This window comes from Phyllostomus hastatus, unplaced genomic scaffold (assembly GCF_019186645.2).
Source record: "Phyllostomus hastatus isolate PE091 unplaced genomic scaffold, TTU_PhHast_1.1 phas_contig_137, whole genome shotgun sequence".
NCBI classification, from domain to species: Eukaryota; Metazoa; Chordata; class Mammalia; order Chiroptera; family Phyllostomidae; genus Phyllostomus; species Phyllostomus hastatus.
The window spans coordinates 11,853,173-11,876,108 of NW_025333583.1; the positions used below are offsets into that span (position 1 = coordinate 11,853,173).

At 33.5% G+C, this 22,936-nt stretch overlaps 1 protein-coding gene across 1 annotated transcript in view; it reads right to left on the reverse strand.

Annotated features, from left to right (window-relative positions):
* Positions 1-342: 342 nt before the first annotated feature.
* The window catches only part of SPAG16 (sperm associated antigen 16), a 734,031-nt gene continuing 711,437 nt past the window's right edge, over positions 343-22,936 (reverse strand). The window contains exon 17 of the mRNA XM_045853989.1: positions 343-518. Within this exon, the coding sequence (XP_045709945.1) occupies positions 343-518 (176 nt within the window). The remainder of the gene's footprint in view (positions 519-22,936) is intronic.

Here is a 22,936-nt window from a genome sequence, read left to right on the forward strand (position 1 = left end):
CTGCAGTTTGTTCTCTAACATTCAAAATCAATCTCCTGTAATTCATCTAGTCTGTCATTAGGCGTCATTGTTAAGCTGTTTCTTCCAAACTCCTAGCAAAAATGCTCTGTCTCTAAAATCTTGTTAAAATAAGAAAAAACACCCAGGCACAAACAAATGAGAATAAAGTTTTTTTTTTATTGGTAACAGTATGAGCATTAAAATACATGTTCAAAGGATGTTTTAAAGCAAATGGTAAATGTTACCTGCTGGCCTACTTGACCAGGTTGTCACTGGTTTGGGACTATATGAAGCATGTTTAAGCCTTAAGGGAGTGCCCTCTGCAGTAGGATACCAGGGCCATCAAGACCACATTCGTACAGTGCCTTCAGAGCCTCCGGAGAACAGTCTCTCTGTATCCTGAGAAAACACGACTGCGTGAACTTCATCCTCATGGCCTATCAACTTGTGAATCTGCCCTGATTTAAGGTCCAGCAAATGAATGACCCCACTGTCACTCGCCTGAGCTAATAATTGACCTGAAAGGGAGAGAGAGGGGAAGAGAGAGGAGAGATAGGGGAGAAGAGAGATAATATCAAAGTTTAATTTCAAGTTCTCTGCAATGTAATATACAGTTTGTTTCCATTTTAATACAACAGGCTCATTGTATATTAGATATCAGTCATTAAATATGAACCAACTCCCGAGTAGAAAGTAATTCCAGTCAAAATTAAGACATGTCAATGATTAGATTATAAAAATTTAAAATGACAAAGTAAAACCTAATGGTTTACCTACTTTATATGCAGGGTCATCAAGAGTTCTCCTAGCTTCCTTATATTTGGGATTAATAAATAATTTTGAGGAGATGAGATTGAAAGCAGTAAGCAAAGCTGCTTTCTTTTTCAAGTGAATTATTTGTGAAAAATTGTTTAAAAACACAGGTTTCAAATGTACATATGGCTAAAACACACACACATATAGGGCATACTTTATATTTTCAAATTTGTATTATGGTTAACATTTTAATTATGATTATCCTAAATTGTTACTTACAAGTATAAACATAGATTGATGCTTTAAAAGTTGTGACATTTATTAACTCAGCAAATTTCTTTGGAGTTGAGGTGAAAATACCTCCATTTTAAAGATGACTAAGGTTTTTTACTCTAATTTAAAATTCAAAATTCTGTTAAATTTTTGTTATATAAGAGAACTGAATGTAACACTGAGTGTTCTCATAATTTTTATTCCATATACTTTTGAGTAAATAATTTTGTTAAAGGGAAAAACATATCAGCAATCCAATCCTAACCAATATTTTTTATTTATTTAAAAGTTCAGTAGCAAACTGTCAGGAAATTTAGAGCTAAGTAAAAACAATAGCTTATGTTTACACATAAGTTCAGTATGTGAGGTAAATAAATATAGCAGTAGTACTACTCATGAGATTGTCTAATACAACTTAGAAGGTATATGGTATCATTTTAGCACCAACATTTAAAGTTCATTAAACCCTTTAACATGCTAGATACTAGATTTAGTTATGTAACATGGGTAATTTCATATAATCCTTATACTAATCTAATAAAGAAAATAATAGTAAGTTCATTATATGGGTGCAGAGAGACTTGGTAAAACTAAGAAACTTGCTTAAGATGATAACATACATATAGAGGGAGCTAGCATTTAATCAGAAGCACTTTGAATTATATTTTCCACATCCAGATAGAATTGTTATCAACAATGACTTCTTGACACATTTTAAGTAGGTGATACATTGTGAAATTAGAATTTGTCCATTCCGTCATGAAAATTCTGTATATTACCGTTAAAGTCACAGTGAAATATTTAATCACAACTTATACTAAGAATAGTTCTGAAAAATCTCTGAAACACAGGAAAGTTATAAAAGTAAAGCTAACCATGATAAATATAGCCTATTTGCAAACCTTTATAACTACTGGGCTTCTTCATCCAGAACAAAGCCTGACACAGCAAAGATCCTTAGGATGGATTAAAGTGTCCAAAGCAGCAGATGTGAATATTTATTATAAACCTTCTTCTACAAAGTCTTTGCTGACAGAGGCATTACATATGGATCTCACTTCCTGCCCCTACAGGCAATTGCTGCTTATGACTTTTCTAAGAATCAAACAAATAACTTTTTTCTTACAGCCTTCACATAATAGCTAGTAAGGGGGTAAATATTGTTTACTATTTTTGAAACCAAACATCAAAGCCTATAAAGAAAATGAAAGTATTAGCATTAAATTGTTATCTTTTGTTAAAGTTGAATCTGTAAACATTATTATTACAAATAATTATAAAGGTTCTTGGTAATTTCTGAAGGTTTGTTTAATAAAATGGAGAAAATAATATTGGAACTTGTGGAAGAAAAGGAGCCATGTGCAAACTCTGACAACTCACAGGAGGCATGTGTGGTGGCCTTACAAACTCAGAGACCTAAAGTAACCACACAGGAGGGTCTGAATTTAAAACTTTCTAACTGAAAGCAGTTCATGGCCAGGAGTCATACCCTAGGCCAGTATTTTACCCTAACAAAGGTCAATCCCTACCTTAACTAAGCCTATCTGTTGTCTTATTGTGCCTATAACAACATACCTTTGGAATGTCTAATTTCATTTATCTGGACCCCTGGAAGCACAGGTATCATACCAGGGGAAGACCACAAATACACTCATTGTTATTGTTATATGTTAATTGTTGACTATTAACTCTCCTCTACCCACCTGCTTGAAAGTGTATCATTTCACTGTTTACACAATCCCAGAGGTTTCCCCACTTTGCTTTCTCCCTACCCTATCACCAATGGATTTCTTGTAATCCTCTATGTCTCTTCTTTTGATTGTAATGTATAACATAAGGTGTTACACTAATATTCTCTGAAAGCATTTCTCAATCCATTGAGATTTTGTTTCCTGACAATTTGTTGTCATTTTGGCTCAGATAAATTCACAAAAATTCTCTACAGCTTTTAATATTTCTTCATTGACAAACTTAATGATATAATTTTATAATTCAGCAGCATCGTGCCTCAGATGTTCTAAAAAATGTTGTCTTTGCCAGAACAGACTTGAGTCACCAAGTTTATGGTAAGGTTTATTAGATTTACTTGAACTATGGGGCATAAATTCATAATAGTCATTAAGTTCATTGAAAGTATATTGGATTAAGATGAAGATGGCCCAGAACTTATCACCTGTTCTGGGGTATAACAATAAAACAGTGATTTAAAGGGCTCCTGGGCTCTACATGAACAAAACTCATTTACTGACCCCAGGGGCCTATCAAATGGGTGGAGAACTTCAGGAACTTTCAGCGTATGGGGAAACTGGAATCAGAGGTGTTTGTGAGCATCATTGTTCACATTCCCCATCTACCTCAATAGAGTGGGCAGGAGCTTGGACCGAGCGCTCTAGCCACCCTATGAGGCCTCCACAACATGTGCTGGCCACCTCAGTCAGTGCTTGCTGTATCCCAGCCAGATGGTATACCGCATATACCCATTTAACCTCCATTTGGCAGCTGAAACCACTCGGCATGTACTGTCTACAAAATGGTTGTTCCTACTCAAGTCTACTTTTTCAAGATTGGAAGAGATAGCTGTTTTATTTACTACATAGGCACAAACACAGAAAGTAAAACAAAAATGAAAAGACAAAGCACTATGTTCCAAATTTAAGAACAAGAAAAATCTCAGAATAAAAACTTCTAATGAAATGGAGATATGTAATTTGCCTGCTAAAGAATTTGAGGTAATTTTCTTAAGGCTGGTCACCAAACTTGGGAGAAGAATAGAGAAACTCAGTGAGAACATCAATAGACTTAGAATATATCATACAGAGCCAATAAGAGTTGAAGAATACAATCACTAGAGGGAACCAACAGCAGATTAGATAGTACAGAAGAATAAACTTGTGGCCTGGATAACAGAATAGTGGAAGTCACCCAATCATAAAAGTAAAAAGAAGAAAGGAATTTAAAATATGAGGATAGTTTAAGGGACTTCTGGGACAACATTATGTACATTAATATTCACATTCTAGAGATTCCAGAGGAGAAGAGAAAAAATGAGAAGAATACTTACTTGAAGAAATAATGGCGAAAAACTTTTCTAAACTGGGGAAGGAAGCAGGTTCCAGGTTTGGGAGGTACAGAGAGTTATAGACAACATGAACCCAAAGAGATACACACCAGGACATAGTGTAATTAAAAAGAGAATATTTTTTTAAAGGCATGCAAGTATACTTTTATTTTTAAACTTTTTGTATTCTTTGGATTTAACAACTTATTTAACATTTTATTTTTTTTTTTTAAAAAGAGAATCTTGAAGGTAGCAAGAGAAAGAGAAAACTAGTCACATACAAGGGAAACCCTATAAGGTTATGAGCTGATTTCTCAGTAGAAACGTTGCAAGTCGGAAGGGAGTGGCAGGATATATTTAAGTTGCTGAAATAAAGAAACCCACAACCTTGAGTATGGCACCTGACAAGTTAATATTCCAAAATGAAGAAGAGAGAATGTTTTCCAGAAAAGCACACACTAGAGTTCATCACCACTAAACCTACCTTACAATAAATGTTAAAGAATTTTCTTTAAGTGGGAAAAGGGGCAATAACTAGAAATATAGAAAAACATATAAATAAAAAAATAACCTCACAAGTAAATGCAAATTTGTAAAGCAGTGGTCAGTCACTTAAAAAGCCACTATAGAGGTTAAAGTACAAATTCACATATAAATACAATAAGTAGACAGGGGGCACTCAAAACAAAATGAACAAAAAGATGATGTTTAAGTGTGGAGGAGGGAGTAAAAATGTAGCATTTTCAAAGTGCTTTCAAACATAAATGCCATTAGCCTAAAATAGACTGCTATATGTGTGTGTGTGTTTCTGTGTGTGGGTGCATACATCTAGATATCTCTCTAAATATAAATAGATATCTAAATAGATAGATATAAATACACATTTTTCTCTATATACCATCCTTATGGTAACCATAAACCCAAACTTACAAAACATACACAATAAATAAAGAGAAAGAAACTCAAAAGTAACACTAAGTAAAACCAGCATACCATAATACAAAACCAAAACAAAACAAAGCAAAGCAAAACAAAGCAAGAGAAAAAGAAACAGGAAAACTACAAAAAAATTAAGAAAATTGCAATAAATACATATCTACAAATAATTACTCTAAATATAAAAAACATGTGTAAATATTTATGGACCCAATATGGATGCACTTAAATGTATTAAGAAGATATTAACAAATATAAAGAAATTGAGAGTAATGCAATAATAGTAGGGGACAATACCTCATTTATATAAAAGGGTAGATAATAATAGAAAAAAAATTAAAAAGGAAACATTGGCCATAACACATTAGATCACATGGACTTAAAACATATTTACAGAACATTTCTTCCAAAAACTGCAGAATACACATTCTTTTTTAGTACACATGGAACAGTCTACAGGACAGATCACTTATTAGGTAATAAAACAAGTCTCAATAAATTTAACAAAGTAAAATCATATCAAGTATCTTTTCCAGTCACAGCAAAATGAAAGTTGAAATTAATTACAAGAAAAATCATGGAAAAGCACAGACACGTGCACACTTAAGAATATACTACTAAACAATCAAAAGGTCGAAGTAGAAATCAAAGAGAAAATCAAAACGTATCTTGAAACAAATGAAAATGGAAACACAACTCTACAAAACTAATGGAATGCAGCAAAAGCAGTTCTAAGAGAGCATTCTATAACATAACAAGCCTTCCTCAAAGCCAAAGTTCAAATAAACAATCTACACATACACCTAAAGGAATTAGAATAAGAACAAAGAAACCCAAAGTTAGTAGGAGGTAAATAATATAGATCAGAATAAACATACATGAAATAGAGACTAACAGTAGAAAAGATCAATGAAACTAAGAGCTGTTCATTTGAAAAGATAAACACAATTAATATTGTTTGGCCAAAAAGTCCATTTAGTTTTTCCTGTAAAATAAAAGCATATTTTTTCATTTTCACCAATAACCTTATTGATTTGAATATTGTGAGTATGTCAGCCATCTCCTGCTATTGACTTCTAGTGGTCAGAGGCCAAGGGTGCTGCTAAACATCTTCCAATGTATAAGAAAGTTCCACAGCAAAAAATTATTTGGCCAAAATGTCAATAGTACCAAGAAACTTTGCAAACCATTTTTGACATGTTCAATCAGTCACAGCACCTTCTCCATACATGGCACAAATCTTTTTACATTTCAGTTGCATTTTTACCTTTCTTGAAATAATAAAGCATAGTATGCCAAAAAATATCGCATATCTTCTTCCATCTTCAATGTTAAAAATGGCTGCACAAAAATTCACCAATTTTGATTTTTTTAATGCACACTAATGTGACAGCTGTCACAATAAAATCTAACAAAATTGTTTCAAATGAAGTTAAAGACAACTAAGCATTACTAGAGCCACTGTACAGAAAAAAAAAACCCTAAAAGACAACTAAGCATTACTAGAGCCACTGTACAGAAAAAAAACTAAACAAACTTTTTGGTCAACCCAATAAAATTTTGGCCATACTCAAAGAAATAAGAGAGAGAGCCCAAGTAAATAAAATCAGAAATGAAAGTGGTAAAGTGATAACTAACACCACAGAAATATATTTTAAAAATCATATAACAACAAATTGGACAATCAAGAAATAAATGGATAAATTTCTAGAAACATACACTCTTCCAAGAATGAACCAGGAAGAAACAAAATCTGTACATATTGATTACTAGTAATTAAACTGAATCAGTAATCAAACAACTCCAAACAGTCAAAAGTCCAGAACCAGGCAGCTTCAAAGGTGAATTCTATCAAACATTTAAAGAAGAATTAATACCTGTACTTCTTAAACTATCCCAAAAATTTCAAGGGGAAGGTAACCTTCCAAAATTATTCCATGATGCACAAATTACCTTGAAAGAAACACTACAAAAAAAATTACAGGCCAATGCAATTTTTAGTGAAAAGAACAAAATTGAAGGAATCATGCTTTCTGATTTCAAATCATACTACAAAGCTACAGTAACTAAAACATTATAAACTCAGCATAAAAGCAGACACATAGATCAATGGAATGAATAGAAAGCCCAGAAATAACCAGGAATTGACCTTGCTTCTAAGGTCAATTAGTCTACTATGATGACAAGTAAGAACACACAATGTCTTTCATAAATGGTATTGGAATAAAAGGACAGATACATGCAAATTAAAATAAACTTGGGCCACTTTCTTTTTTAAAACTTAAAAAAAACTTTACTGTATTTTTAAATTTTCATTACCATTTATTTCCCTTATTCCCTATCCCCCCAACAATCACCACACTGTTGTTCACATCCATGAGTCCTTTTTCCATTTTGCTCAATCCCTCCACCCTCTAACCTCTCCAAACCCTCAGCTGTCATCTACTCTCCATCTATAAGTGTGTCTCTATTTCACTTGCTAGTTCAATTTGTTCATTATACACCATATACAAAAATAAACTCAAAATGGATTAAAGGCCTAAATTCAACACCTGAATCCATAAAATTAAAAGAAAACATTAGGCAGTAAACTTTGACTTCTATTTCAGTGATATCTTTTTGGATATGTCTCCCTGTGCATGGGCAACTAAAGTAAAAATAAACAAATAGACTAGATGAAACTAAAAACTTTTGCATAGTAAAGGAAACATAATCAAAATGAAAGAACAACCCACTGATAGGGAGAATATATTTTCAAATGACATGACCAATAAGGGGTTAATACCCAAAATACAGAGTGTGGAAAAGTAGGTGTGTAGTTGTGAGTACAAGAAATACAGCATTTATTCTTATATTACTATTTATTAGTTATTGTATTATTTTCCACAAGGACAATTGTAAACCTACTTTTGCCATATCCTGTATATAAAGAACTCAGGCAATCAACATAAAAAAATATCCAATTAAAAAATGGGCAGAAGACCTAAATAGTTATTTCTCCAAAGGAGACATACAGGTGCCCGATAGGCATATGAGAAATTGTCCAACATCACTAATCATCAAGGCAATGAAATCAAAATCATAATGAAATATCACCTCACACCACTTAGATCAAAAAGTCAAGAAGTAACAAGCAATGGAGAGGATGCAGAGGAATAGAAACCCTCATGTACTGTAGATGGGGCTGTAAATTGGTAGAGTCACTATGAAAAACAGTATGGAGGCTCCCCCCAAAATCAATAAATAAAATAAAAAACAGATCTACACATGATGCAACAATTCCACATCTGGATACTTATCTGAAGAAAATGAAAGCACTAATTCAAAAAGATATATGCATCCCTATGTTAACTGCAACATTATTTCAGTAGCCAAGATATGGAAGCCACCCAGGTGTCTATCAATGTATGAATAAATAAAGATGTGGTATATATAATGGAATAGGATTCAGCAATAAAAAAGAATATAATCTTTCCATTTGCAACAACATAAATGGACCTAGAGGATATTACTAAATGACAGAGAAAGACACTTATAAATGAAGTCACATAGTATTTGATCAGATTGCCAAAGAGGAAGGATGTGGGAGGATGGGTGAAAAAGTGAAGGCAAACAATTAGGCATGAATTCCCAGTTATAAAATAAGTAAGTCATGGCTATGGTAAGGCACAGGGGATACAGTCAATAAAAATGTAGTAACTTCATATGTTGACAGATGGTCATTAGACTTGTGGTGATCACATGGTAAGGTATGTCAATGTAGAATCACTATGTTGTACAGCTGAAACTAGTATAATATATGTCAACTATACTTTAATAAAAATATACTAAGAATAATTGACCATGTGTCCTTTATACATGTTCCTGGACAACCCTTCCCCCATTTTCCCCCATTATTCCCCCCTCCCCTCTAGTTACTGTCAGTTTGTTCTTAATTTCAGTGTCTCTGGTTATATTTTGTTTGCTTGTTTGTTTTGTTGATTAGATTCCACTCACAGGTGAGATCATATAGTATTTGTCTTTTACCACCTGGCTTATTTCACTTAGCATATTGCTCTCCAGATCTATCCATGCTGTCATGGAGGGTAGGGGCTCCTTCTTTCTTTCTGCTGCATAGTATTCTATTGTGTAAATGTACCAGTTTATTAATCCATTCATTTACTGATGGGCACTTAAGTTTGCTTTGAGCACTTTGCTATGGTAAATTGTGCTGCTGTGAACATTGGGGTGCATAGGTTCTTTTGAATTGGTGTTTTATGATTCTTAGGATATAATCCCAGCAGTGGAATTGCTGGATAAAAATTCAGTTCCATTTTTAGTTTTTTGAGGAAATTCCATACTGTTTTCCACAGTGGCTGCACCAGTCTGCATTCTGACCAATAGTGTACAAGGGTTCCCTTTTCTCCACAACCTCATCAGCACTTGTTGTTTGTTGATTTGGTTATGATGGCCATTTTGACAGGTGTGAGGTGGTATCTCATTGTGGTTTCAATCTGCATCTCTCTGATGGCTAGTGATGCTGAGCATCTTTTCATGTTTATGGGCCATCTGTATGTCCTCCTTTGAGAAGGGTCTGTTCAGGTCCTTTGCCCATTTTTTAATTGCATTGTTTGTCTTCCTGGTGTTGAGTCATATGAGTGCTTTATATACTTTGGAGATCAAACCCTTGTCCAATATATCATTGGCAAATATGTTCTCCCAAACGTACGGTCCCCTTTTCATTTTGGTGATGGTTTCTTTAGCTGTGCAGAAGCTTTTTATTTTGATATAGTCCCATTTGTTTATTTTTCCTTTATTTCCCTTGTCCTAGGACATACATTGGTGAAGATATTGCTGCATGGGATATCTGAAATTTTTCTGCCTATTTTTTTTCAAAGTTTGAGGATTTTTAAAATAGTATACTAGGATGTGCCAATTACTACATTAGTATCTAGTTGGTGTGTGAGAGATAGCACTCTCAAAAAAAAATCACGGTATGATTATTGGTACATTTCTAGAAAGTAGAGTGTTTATAGACATCTATTTGGGTGTCTTCCTAAATATCCTGACAATTGGCAATGAAAAATAAAACACAATACAAATTATTTGTCTTCCCAGTGTCAGAGCCTTAATGACAACTTTAGGGAGTATCATAGATTTAGCAACATCACAACTTTGTCAATAGAATTAAGTATAATATAAAGAAAATTTTTAATAGTACCATAAAATTTATGAAATTTGCATCAGTAATGTTAATGTTAAATATGCCTATTAAAATGTAAAATAAAAATATATAACAAATTATATTTATTTTATTAAAAGGTTATAAAACAAAGATTAACCAAAATAATTGTCTGATAACTTGTAATTACTGAATAGATAAGTTAAAAATATCATTTAGCATAGTATTTTAATGAGAATAATTATACCAAATTCTGACTATACATATTCCACAAATATCACATAGAGTGAGAGTGTATAATTAAGAAACAAAGGGTAGGAGAGTTTACCAACATTGATTAAAAATAAAGATAGCCAAAGTGATTCATAAAAGTATTTTGAAATAAGATGTAAATAAATACTTGAACATCAATTATATAGAAAAATGACTTGGTTTTTTTCTTTAGTTAATATTTATTAGCATGCCCAAACTTTTCACAGAATGGGGAAAACTAAGCAGTCAGAGAAGTTTGACATAGTTTTTTTTACATGATAATGTTTATAATTGGTATTATTTTGTATAAATAACTTAGCATATATCAATAGTAAATATTTATGACTCTCTCCCCTTTCACACATCTCTGAAAAACCTAATGCTTAGTTTTATCTACAAAGACTTCAGAATATTTTCTTGTTGGTTAAATTAGTATCTTTTCTGTTGACCAATTGGATTTTCTTAAGGATAATGTGTTGCTATTCATTTTAATCTATTGGATAAATTTGCCAACTTTGGCTACAAAAAGCACTAAATTTCACCTACCCTGAAATTATTGCTCTGCCATTGAATGAACCAATCAACATTTAAAAATTAGTAGTTCTTTCAAATTTTAATTCCAAATAAACCTATAAATTTCTTAAGATGACATAGCTCCTTTATAGTTTGCTTTAAAAGGCAATTTTTTGAAAAAAAATCTTGTAATATCTTTAGTAAAACAGACTTAATCAGCTTTGATATAAAAACTCAAATATTTCAACGTACTTACTAATTTAAGCATCATTAGCAACAGAACTGTTGAAGAAGTTTATAGAATAAATTAGCCAATAAAAACCAAGTGGTAAAATTTTATCTGGGTGTATGTAAAACATACATTTTACATATGTTTCTCTTTGGAGAAACCAATGTACACTGGAAGCTTTTATTTCATAAAATCAAAGGTAAAAAAATATTGGCACTTTTTCAAGTTTTAAATTTTAAATTAATTTTAAATATATACATATGTGAAAATTCAACTTGATTTTGAGAGTATATAGCTAGAATAGCCAAGAGTTATCTCAAATTTTTCAACACTTACTTGCTTTCTAACCTAGACAATTTTTCTTCTTAAATTTAGGAATCCTGCAACTGCTTAACATGCAGTATTTTTACACCAATCATAGAGCTTGACCTCATGAGTGTCCTCACGCTTGTTGCATGAGGAGTTGAGTGAGATACAAACAGGAGCACAAAGACCCTTATGATTTTTTAAAAATAGTAAGAATATGAACCCATGCCTTTGTCTTTAAGTCTACCAGAATAAGTTTATATTTATAAGAACCATCATTTACTGTGTGTTAGCACTTCACATGTTACCTCGCATGTTCTGCACCCAACCCCAAGAGAGAGAGATGCCCTCCTTTTTGGCTAATGAAGGAGGTTATGCTGGGATTTGTATGAAAATCTTTTATATTCAAAAGTCTTCCTTTATTGGGTTGAAAGCTTCTTTCACAAATTAAGTCTCACATAAGTGAGACACTTCGGAGCTTTTCTATGAATGCGACTACATTTATTAGGTAAATAGGACTTTTAATTGAATACTCATGTTAATTACATAACTCTTTTATTCTATGTTGATTTTACTACTTTGTGAAACTCTGAACCTAAAACATTCATGTTCTTGCAAGTGTCATTCTTCATATATAGCCATTAATCCTTGAACATACACCTTTTTAGGCATGTATTGTACATACTAAAAATCAAACCTAACTGATAACTAAAAGAACTCATGTTAAATTCCTTCCCATATATGCAAAATTGTTTCACTAGTTCTTCCATTTCTATTTCAACTAGTACATTCTCTTTTTTCTGGATTCCAAAGGGCAGTAGCATTTACTTCTCACCTGTTCTCCCTCTCCATCCTCAACCCAAGTACTATCCATTCTTTTTCACTCATTTTCTATAGTCTTCCCATTTCCAACTGTTAGGTATACAATATTAACTTTTAATATTAATTTTAACTTTTGGCATTAATATTAACTTTTTAAAAAGTGATTTGAGCAAGAAATGATTTGAGAGAGACATCAATTTGTTGTTCCACTTTTAGGCTTTCATTGGTTGCTTCTTGTATGTGCCCTGACCAGAGATCGAACCTACAAACTTGGTGCCTTGGTACACACGGGATGATGTTCTAACCAACTTAGCTACCCAGCCAGGGCTTAAAAACCATAACTTTAAATGTCAGCACCATTGAAATGATAACCCAAATCATCTTTCTGTTACAGTGTCTTTACTTTCAAATCTACCTACATTAATTCCTAAGGTGTTTCTTCAATTATGTTACACCCATCCTGAAACACCATAAATTTGAATAGAAAACCAAAAGCAGCAGTGACAACGACAAACATTTTTAGACCCAAACAAAAGAGGTGTGACAAACTGACTTGCGCAAGGAGAGAAAACATATTGATGACAGCTGTAGAACCTGGGTGAATTAGACCTTTGATTCCCAACTCAATGCTCTTTCTACTACTTCCCTCTGACACTGAGTAACGGTCCTCGTCTCTTAGCACAGCTTTTAAGATCTCCACACTCTAAGCCACATCTGCATTTGCTCACCCAACTACACTCTTACAGGAACCCTGTGTTCATCAAATGATTTGCCATTACTTCCTGAGTACATTTCTCACTTCCCCAACTTTGGGTTTTATTCCTATTATTTCTTTTGGAATATTTCCCTTAGCTGTCTCCATGGCCCCTGACTGTATATCTTCATAATAGAATTTCACCTACTTATTAAATCCCAGTTCAAAATGACTTTCTTCACTAAGTCAGTACAAAGCATCCCAAATGATCTTCCTCTTTTGAACATTGTTTTGCATTTTATTCATACCATTCCTGTGATAATACGATGCCATAAATGATAGTTAACTATGTATTAGTCCTACCTTCTTAAATCTGTAATTACTCAGGAACCCCAGGGGTCACGTCATATTGTTGCTTTGCCCCCAGCTTAGCTCTCAGGCTGTTGAAGTGAATACTCAATTATCTTTTTTAGTGCTTATTATTTGCCAAGTACTATCATAAGCCCTCTACACACATTGTCCCACTTTATCCTTTCAACATTCTTGTGGGGTAGCTGTGTACTGAATACCTGCACGGTCCATTATAGCAGTCATGACTCACTTGTGGTGGTTGAGAACTTGAGACGCAGCTAGTGCAAACTGAAATGTGCTATACTTGTAAAATGCTCACCAGATTTCAAAGACTTGGTATGAAAAAATTCATTAGTAATTTTTATATTGACCACATGTGATACCATTTTGGATATATTTTACTAAGTAGTATGTATTTTTAGAATTAACATCCCTGTTTTTGGAAAACATAGCTACTAATCATTTAAGACTTTATATATTGTTCAGTTATAGTTCAGCCGGGCAGTGCTTGCACATAGTCCGTTTCATAGGGGAGGAAAACGAGGCTTAGAGAGATAAAAAGCAACTTCTCTGAGGCCGTCCAGCTTTTAAGTAGCGGAGTCTGGATTGGAGCCTGTATGACTCCAAAAAGTCATGTTCTTATCCTCTGTGTCATCCCTTAGTACCTCTGGATGAATTGTTATTGATTGGCTCGGTGTCATTTCTCCCACTATGATTAAGCTGCCCTTACTTAAAATACAGCATGAGTCAGAGCAAACACCTCTTGGGTGTGCAGCTCCAGTTACCAGCTGAATCTTTGCTTGCTCCTTGGAATACTTTAAAATTCATTCCTACTTAAGTACAAGAAATATTTCAAAAATTTCACTTCTATGGTTACCCTAATAGCACTTGCGGACTCTGAGAATCTTACTGCGCAATTAGCCCTCTGGGAATACTCTAATTGTTAGGGGAAAAAAGAAATAGTTCTCATTTGGTTAAAAGATTTCAACTTAGTTTGTTTTGCATTAAAGATTCCTTCAGAATTTTAAAAAGGACAAAATTAAATTGTTAGATTGATAAAGTAAAATTAATTATGTAAGATAGAGATATTGGGATTTCAATTGTCAATAATGACAATTTATATTCCCTGATATTCAAAATAAAAAGTATGAGATGAATGAAACCTTTTAATAAAGTAAACTGGTGGTCGAGTTTTAAGAAAATACTGGTTCAGCAACACATTTCGTGGTTGTGTATTCAGTGGACAAAATAACGTCATTTTGTAACGGCACATTTAAACAAGAAATATAGGTAGCGTACATTATGAAATTTGTAAAATCACGTTGATAGGGATCTTTGACTTTTTTTGTTATTGGAGGGATAATTCACAATGTTAATTAATGTATCAAGAGTTAGAAGTTAAGTTTTCTTGGAAAACTTCTTAAGCGGTCTAATAACATTCATCCAATGAGCCATCAGTTACCATCACTGTTAACCAAGCAATTGTAGATATATATATTGATTGTGCCAAAGATGATATCCTATTTAGCCAGACTCATTAAATGCTATATGTAATGAGACTGCAAACTTATTATTTAGAAAATTATTTAGGGAGATATACTTTTCTTATTACTTACTCTATGTCTATATACAACATATATAATACATTAACAAAAAGGTCACAAATTTCACTTACATGTTAGCTCATGTTTCAAAAATATAATTTTCCAGCAACATTATGAACCAACACTTGACTAAAACTATGTTGTTTTTTTATAATTCATGCTATTAGGAATAGCATCATTCTGGATTAAACAATTTTCATAAGAAATAGAAGTGGACTCAAAACTTAAGCTTATTCTAAATAATGAAAATGTGAATGAAATAATCTAACATTTCTCATTAAAATAACTTCAGTAATTTTTATGATTATGCATGCTTTGATTAAATTTTTTTTATTGTTGTTCAGTTACAGTTGTCCCAATTTCCCCCCGTTGCCCTACCCCCTCTCCCTTAGTCAATCCTCACCCTGTAGTTCATTACCAGTGGTCCTTTATACAGTTCCTAGACTAGACCCTTCCCCTTCTTTCCCCCATTGTCTCTCTCCCCTTTTCCCTCTGGTCACTGTCAGTTTGTTCCTTATTTCCATGTCTTTAGTTCTGTTTTGCTCATTTGTTTGACTTGTTCATTAGGTTCCACTTATGGGTGAGATCATATGGTATTTGTCTATAGCAGTGCATGCCGCCAACAAAACAAAACCACCCATTTTACATTTCATTCAAATTAGTCTCATATATGGATCATGGGGAAATTTTTATCACATATATATGAGAATAAAGTCTAGAACAATTGTGTGCCATATATGAAATAACATATCAGAGAGGAAGAGTCTTTGATCAATAAGGAAATGATTTTTATACACATCAGAAGCAATTTGAAGCAATTCTTTCGATCAATATAGATAGGCAGAAATGCTTCTCAGCATTTATTACCTGTGGAGAGCATTATTGATTAATTGTATTGATTTTTTGAATGCATGTGGAGAGGCATCTGTTGTTTCTTTAAAAGATGCCTCAGAATGAAAAGTATCAAGAAACTATTTAAGTTTTGAGGCTTTGCATTAATGGCTCAACCTGAGCCATTACTCAGAGTTTCAAAAATACTATTGAAAGAGATGTGAAATTTGATTTAGTTTATTTTGCATCCTATTATAGATCAATGCATTATAGAAAAAGAAATACATTACTTGGGAATTTCACTTGCTTAAGTGCATAAGTGCTAGTAACAATTTATAAACTTTTTCAGTATTTTTACTATGTATACACTTGCTAAAGAGTCTTTCCTATTGGAGGTAGTAATGCTTGAACAAAGATTAATGGTATCAAGGTATAATTATAGGTTAAAAAATAAATGCACTCAGACTGATCTGGGTAGAAAATTCATGCCACAAACATGACCATGGAGTGAACATCAATATCTTAACCTAGGACTAGAGTCAAGCAGATATGTTTATCTTACTTAGAATAGATAATATGGTTAATGGGTACAACAAACAGAGCTTGCACATAAAAATCTACCATTACTTAAAGTTGATATGGAATGTTATTTATTTTTTTAAAAGATTTTTAAAAATATTTTATTTATTTATTTTTAGAGAGGGAAGGGAGGGAGAAAGAGAGAGAGAGAGAGAAACATCAATGTGCGGTTGCTGGGGGTCGTGGCCTGCAACCCAGGCATGTGCCTTGACTGGGAATCGAACCTTCGACACTTTGGTTTGTAGCCCGCACTCAATCCACTGAGCTATGCCAGCCAGGGCTAGAATGTTATTTATTGAGTTATCCACTGAGTATATTTTATATGTTTGCTCTAAATAAAGTTTTTTCAAATATATGAATTGTCTGTCTTTCACATGAAATCCACTCTTGTTTAGAAAGGTTTTTGGTACTGCAGAAATTCCTAAACTTTAGCAGGTAAATATAAATCTGAAAATTGTCTTTCCTTGCTAGGAACATAATTTTTGGTCTTACCACATGTAGTTTTTAAAATATTTTCCTCCCACTAGGAGAGCATGAATGAATATTTCCTTAAGCAGAGTCTTTCCTCCATGAGCTGCCTTCTGAATATTACAAAAATCCCTTGTGAGATGCACCTAAAGTCCTAAAAATGTTCTAATTATCGAATCTATTTAGACTATCAAAAGCCACCTGCTTTCATTAAAAAAAAATCCTTGTAGACATGCTTCTTGGTCCTCACCTATGCAGCTGATCAGTGTTGAAATAATATTTGTTCAGGGACCCCATGCACCTGGAGCTTCACACACATTGCAGAAAAGCTTTTGCTGCTCCTGGAGGAAAATCTAGTTTCAGTTCAGTTCTGGGGATGAGATAGGCTGAGGGGAAGTGCACTTCGGAGGCGGTGATGTCTTCTTCCCCGCTATTCCTGAGTCCAGAAAGCCCTGGAGGCTTCTGTTTTAAACCAAAATTTTAATTGAAAACTTAAGTTTTTTAAACTTATTATAAAGTAATAAAATCATCTTTATTTAGCTTTTCACTTTTTAAACCAAAACATTTACTACATTTTACAACTTAAAGATTTAGAATTCTAAAATGTTAGGAGGTTTTTGCTTCAAGAATGGTCATATCAACACTAACTCCATTACGGAGGAATCCCCTTCCTGAATGTGGAGATGTGTCAGTGGGGAAGAAAACATGTCAGCTTCTGTTAATGTTGAGGGGTGAGTTGTTATACTTGTATCCTTATTTTAGAGCTCCATTCTTTCCCACTCCAGGGCAACACAGTCCATTGGATAAAGGTGGTTAAATGATAAACCAGCACAACTAAACCATTAATGGTTATAGTAAAAAAGATGTAGACATGTGAGAAAGGCATTATAGCCAAGCTGATACTGACCACTCAGCCAAAGAGGGAAAGAATGGCTGGGATACCAACTGTAAAAGTCCCGTGTGAGTTTGGAGTAGCGACATAAATTTGTTCAAAGGATATTATCTGCGGATGTTTAGAAAATCGTCAAATTCTCTGGATTACAGAGAGATTCGCCTAAATTATAAATCTTTTACCTGAGGAAATACAAAGACCTAACACTTTCTGGATACTTTACCTTCAAAATGGTTTCAAGTGGTTGATAAAAGAGAAAACCACTAGTTTCCATTTATTGAGTATACCTCTTTTCCTGAATATTTTCTATCATATTATGTAATCTGTCCAATGAAGGAAACATTGTTTTCATTTTCTAGATGAGCTATTGAATCAGAGAAGTTAGGTAACTTCTCCAAGATAACAGACCTAGTTAGAGCAAGAATGCCAACCCGAGAATGCCTCTAATCCCTCTCTACTCTATAGCCTGGGGAGAAAGTAAAGAAGTTATTCCAGAAGCCTAAGCTAATTTGGCTGCTGCATGAAGTGCTAAATAAATTTATATTAACTCATAATTCTGTGGAGGCATCTTTATGAAATCTAAAGTAATATTCTACTATATTGTATTCTGATGACCTGGCTTTGTACCTCACAGAAAATGTAAAGCAAAATGTGATTAGTTTGTGCTTTACTCAGTCTCCCTCCATCACATTTTCTTGCACTTACCCTCTCACTTCGACATTCCACTTGTATCAAATGGGCACTTGCTAAAAGCTGGGAGACAGTTTGAGATTAAGGGCACTGATGACTAGGGTTAAAATGGGAAACAAATTATTTTGACATGTCCATGAGACATAAAAATGGCACAGTGGACATTACAATTAATTTTTTTTAAGGAACACAGTTTTATCAGAATAGATAAAATAGTAGGGCATTTTTCAGTTGCAGAAGAAAGAAAAATCAACTCAAAATGGCAAAGAGAAAAAATAGCTTAAGAATATATGTTTGTAACCCAGAATTCCATGTACACTGAAACTAGAAATAGTTGGACCAATAAGTTGGAATGACGTTATAAGGGCACCATCCCCTTGTCCCTCAGCTCTGCTTTCTGCAGTGTGAATTCACTCTCAGGTGGTTTCTTTTCATATGGTGGTCATAGCAGGTTTAGGTTCATAGCCTCCAAAATTCAGCATCTATGGAGAGATTACCTCTATTGCCCAGCAGTTTTATATTGGGTAAAAATGGTCTCTCATTGGCTATCTCGAATCACGTGCCTTTCCCTGAACCAATTACTATGGTTGGTATGTGGAAGGGTATGATGGACCAGGCCAGGGCTGACTGCCCACTACACCAGCTGGGAGTACACAGAAACCCAGAGGGAGATCAAGATGCTGTTATTGAAGAGGAACAGACACTTTGCATGAAAACAAACCAACTCTTCTTCAGATAGTCATTACTGGGGTGCAACACCAGAGCCAGTTTTTGAAATAAGTCACATTCTAGACCATTGAAACAATGTTTCACTTTCCTGTTTTTCCATTTTACAATTTATTTCATTGCAAACTGTCGCCTCCTAAAAGACTCCTATGCAAATAAACTTCGTTTGGCTTTAACAAAGTAATTATGCTGATTTCCTAGTAAATAGAAGCCATTTCTAGCCATTTCTATTAGAGACCCAATTGTGGGTCTCTTGATTTACAGGGAGACTAAGAAATGCAGGAAAATTTCAAGGAAAACTTCAGGGAGGGAGTTACAGTTGCAAAGGAACTGAAAGCACCAGATACCTATAGGACAAGCAATCTATATTAGGAAATAAAAAATATTCCATAAAATCAGGCCTATTTGCTATTGACTGGATACTATGATCATTAATATCTGAATGGCATTCATATGTGTCCCCAAAAGAAACACCATTCCCTCAAGTCATGTTGACTTTCCTTTGTAAGAGAATAAAATGGTCATAATCTCCAAAGTTAAAAACATATTATAGTTTTTTTTATTTTTTATTTTTATTTTATTTATTTATTATTTTTTTAGAGAGGGAAGGGAGGGAGAAAGAGAGAGAGAGAAACATCAATGTGCGGTTGCTGGGGGCCGTGGCCTGCAACCTGGCACGTGCCCTAACTGGGAATTGAACCTGCAACACTTTGGTTCGCAGCCCACGCTCAATCCACTGAGCTATGCCAGCCAGGGTCATATTACAGTTTTCATAAGGCTTTTTAATAATGTCAATATTTTCAGAAAAAATTAGTTTAAAAAGTTGTCTTTTAAGGGCTCTTCTATCAGGTCCATATATGTTAAGTTTCAGTGACACCCCTGATGCAGTTCTGAAAATAGTTCTGCATACTAAAATAACATTATTCTAGTTATTTCTAAAATAAAGAGACCATTTTTTAGAAATAAGATATAAAACCATATGCAATCTAATAGATAAAGGTTATTTTATGAAGCCATTATCTTGAAAAAAACTATACTATTTTTGCTGTAGACAGTGTTTAAACTTTAAAAATATTCTTTCAAAATTGCTTCAGAATAAAATACATGAAAAGATAATGGGAGGAGAATTGACAAAATTTTGATAGTTGTTTGACCTGGGTGATAGGTAAATGGGATTCATTATACTATTTTCTCTACTATTATGTGTGTTTAGAAAATTATATTAAAAGTTATAAGAATATGATTCCTATAATAAAATCTGTGTCATCACTATGTAGTCATTTCCTATTTTTAGAACTAAAATGTTTGATTATTATTAAGGAGATGTACAATTTGTTTTAGAACTAGGTGTATATAAATGTGTCTAAGTAATTGTGTTAGCAGCTATGCAGTCAGTAGTAATACATAAAGATGGGAAAGAGAATAATGTGTTAGAAAAAAGACTTGAAACTTAGATAAGGTTAGTGGAACATTTTCAATTATAATTTTAAAAGTAAAATATGTATCATTTAAGATGAGGTTAGTAAGTGCCAAGAAGTAGGCACTTTAAATGTCTTCTTAAAGTCTTTAACTCTTGTACAGAATTCTGTGTGAACCATACCATATGATTTTTTCATATTTAACTCAAATAAAATACTAAAATTTGTACACTGGTATAGGGAAGTTATTTACCCAAAGAATTGACAGTGATAAGCCATGCTGATGCTAAAAAATAATGACATTTCAAACTCAAAATTAGATTCCTAGAATTATCATTGTAGAGCTCCACTGGACTGGACAGGAAAGGAAAGGAAAGGAAAGGGGAGAGGGGGGAGGGGGGAAGGGGAAAGAAGAAAGGGGAAACAGTGCCTATGTACATGTAGCTTGTACTACAGAAACTAAAATAATACAAAGCTTTTTATTTAAGGAACATTATCCATCATAACCAGAAAACAGATTGAAAACACAGAATGAACTTCCTGGCCCACATTCTATGAATTGGCCAATATTAGTGCCCAAATACACCAGATAATTGTCCCACCATCTGCTTCACATTGATTACATAGTCCTAGTGGCACATTTCCTCTGACTGAGGAGAGATTACATTAAAAAATTAAACATAATTTGGTCTTTCTAAATTAGGAACCTCTTTGATACAGCACACCATTAGCCCTTTGAAACTTTGCTTAAGTGAAAATTTAAACACTTGATTTGTTTCTTTTTCTGGAAATTAATCAATATGGTCAATATTTTTCATGTATAACATTTTTCTGTTCTTTGTTTTACCTTCATTATAAGTCTTGTAAGACATAAGGGGTATAAAATATTCTTAGTTTCAATCAAGTGCAAACATCCCTCTGAACATATATGGAGTTTTGTTTAATTCTGCACATAATGGACTTAAATGATCCTAATTGATATGAATGGAAACTTATTTTACTGGATAACTATTCTATAATCAACTGGCAAAATATTTATACAAATATTTTATCTTTCTGCTAGACCTGAGTACACTAATTCTCATCTATCACATACTTAATCCAATCAATAGCTTACCTTTTATTATTCAATGAACTAGTAAAAAGGAAAAAAATAACTTCTTTAACCCAATTTTGGATATTCTTGAACCAAGATTTTCCACCCTGTGATAGAAAGGACAAGACCAGACAAAGCCAAATATTGAATATTTCCTTCACAGCTGCCCTAAAGAGTAGGGTGGAATTGTAGAAAAACTGTATTTATAACATTCATTCAAGACAATGATAAGCAAGCCACAAGCCATCTGACATTCACAAAAATGTCCTTGATCTAATTTTTAAGAGAGATTAGAAGACTGTCCATGTGAGATATTTGCATTTAAAACCAATTTTAATTTTTATTGTCATTGTTATTCTATTACAGTTGTCCCAAATTTCCCCCCATTGCCCTCCTTCACCCAGCCCAGCCCCCACTCCCACAGTCAAATCCCACACCGCTGTCCACATCCATGGATCTTTCATACATGTCCTTTGACTTTTTATTGGGGAAATATATAATGTAGTTAAAAAATCAACAAGTTCTGTAGGTCTCCTAGAAAAACTACATCCTCTGGGGTGCTTGAGAAAGGGTATGTATGGTGATAATATTCTGAGAGTGGGAGGTAAACTGACATTTTCATTATGTGATCATCAAATATCAGTATATGTAGCCATTTTGGGGTCCTATTTAATTTCTCCAACAATTAATCCTGACTGGATCCTTGTAAGAAACCATAAAATACCCTAGATAGCCAAAGCAATTAAGAAAGATGAACAAAGCTGGAGGCATGACATTTCCTGATTTTAAACTACATTACGAAACTGTAATAATCAAAACATTAAGACATTGGCATATAGAGACATGTAAATCAATGGAACAGAATAGAGAACCCAGAAATAAAACCATACATATATAGTCAATTAATACATGACAAAAGAGCTAAGAATATACAATGGGAAAAGGAATGTCTCTAATAAATGGTATTGTGCAAACTGGATATCCACATGCAAAAGAATGAAACTGGATCACTATTTTGCCCCAAAGACAAAAATTAACTCAAAAGTAATTAAAGACTTGATCATAAGACCTGTAACCATAAAACTCCCAGAAGAAAGCATAGACAGTGAGCTCCTTGAAAACAGTCTTGGCAAGGATTTTTTAGATTTGATACTCAAAGCCAAGGCAACAAAAGGAAAATAAACCAGTGGTTCAACATCAAACTGAGAGTGTGCACAACAAAGGAAACCATCAACAAAATGAAAATGCAACCTTTAGAGTGGAAGAAAAATATTTGCAAAT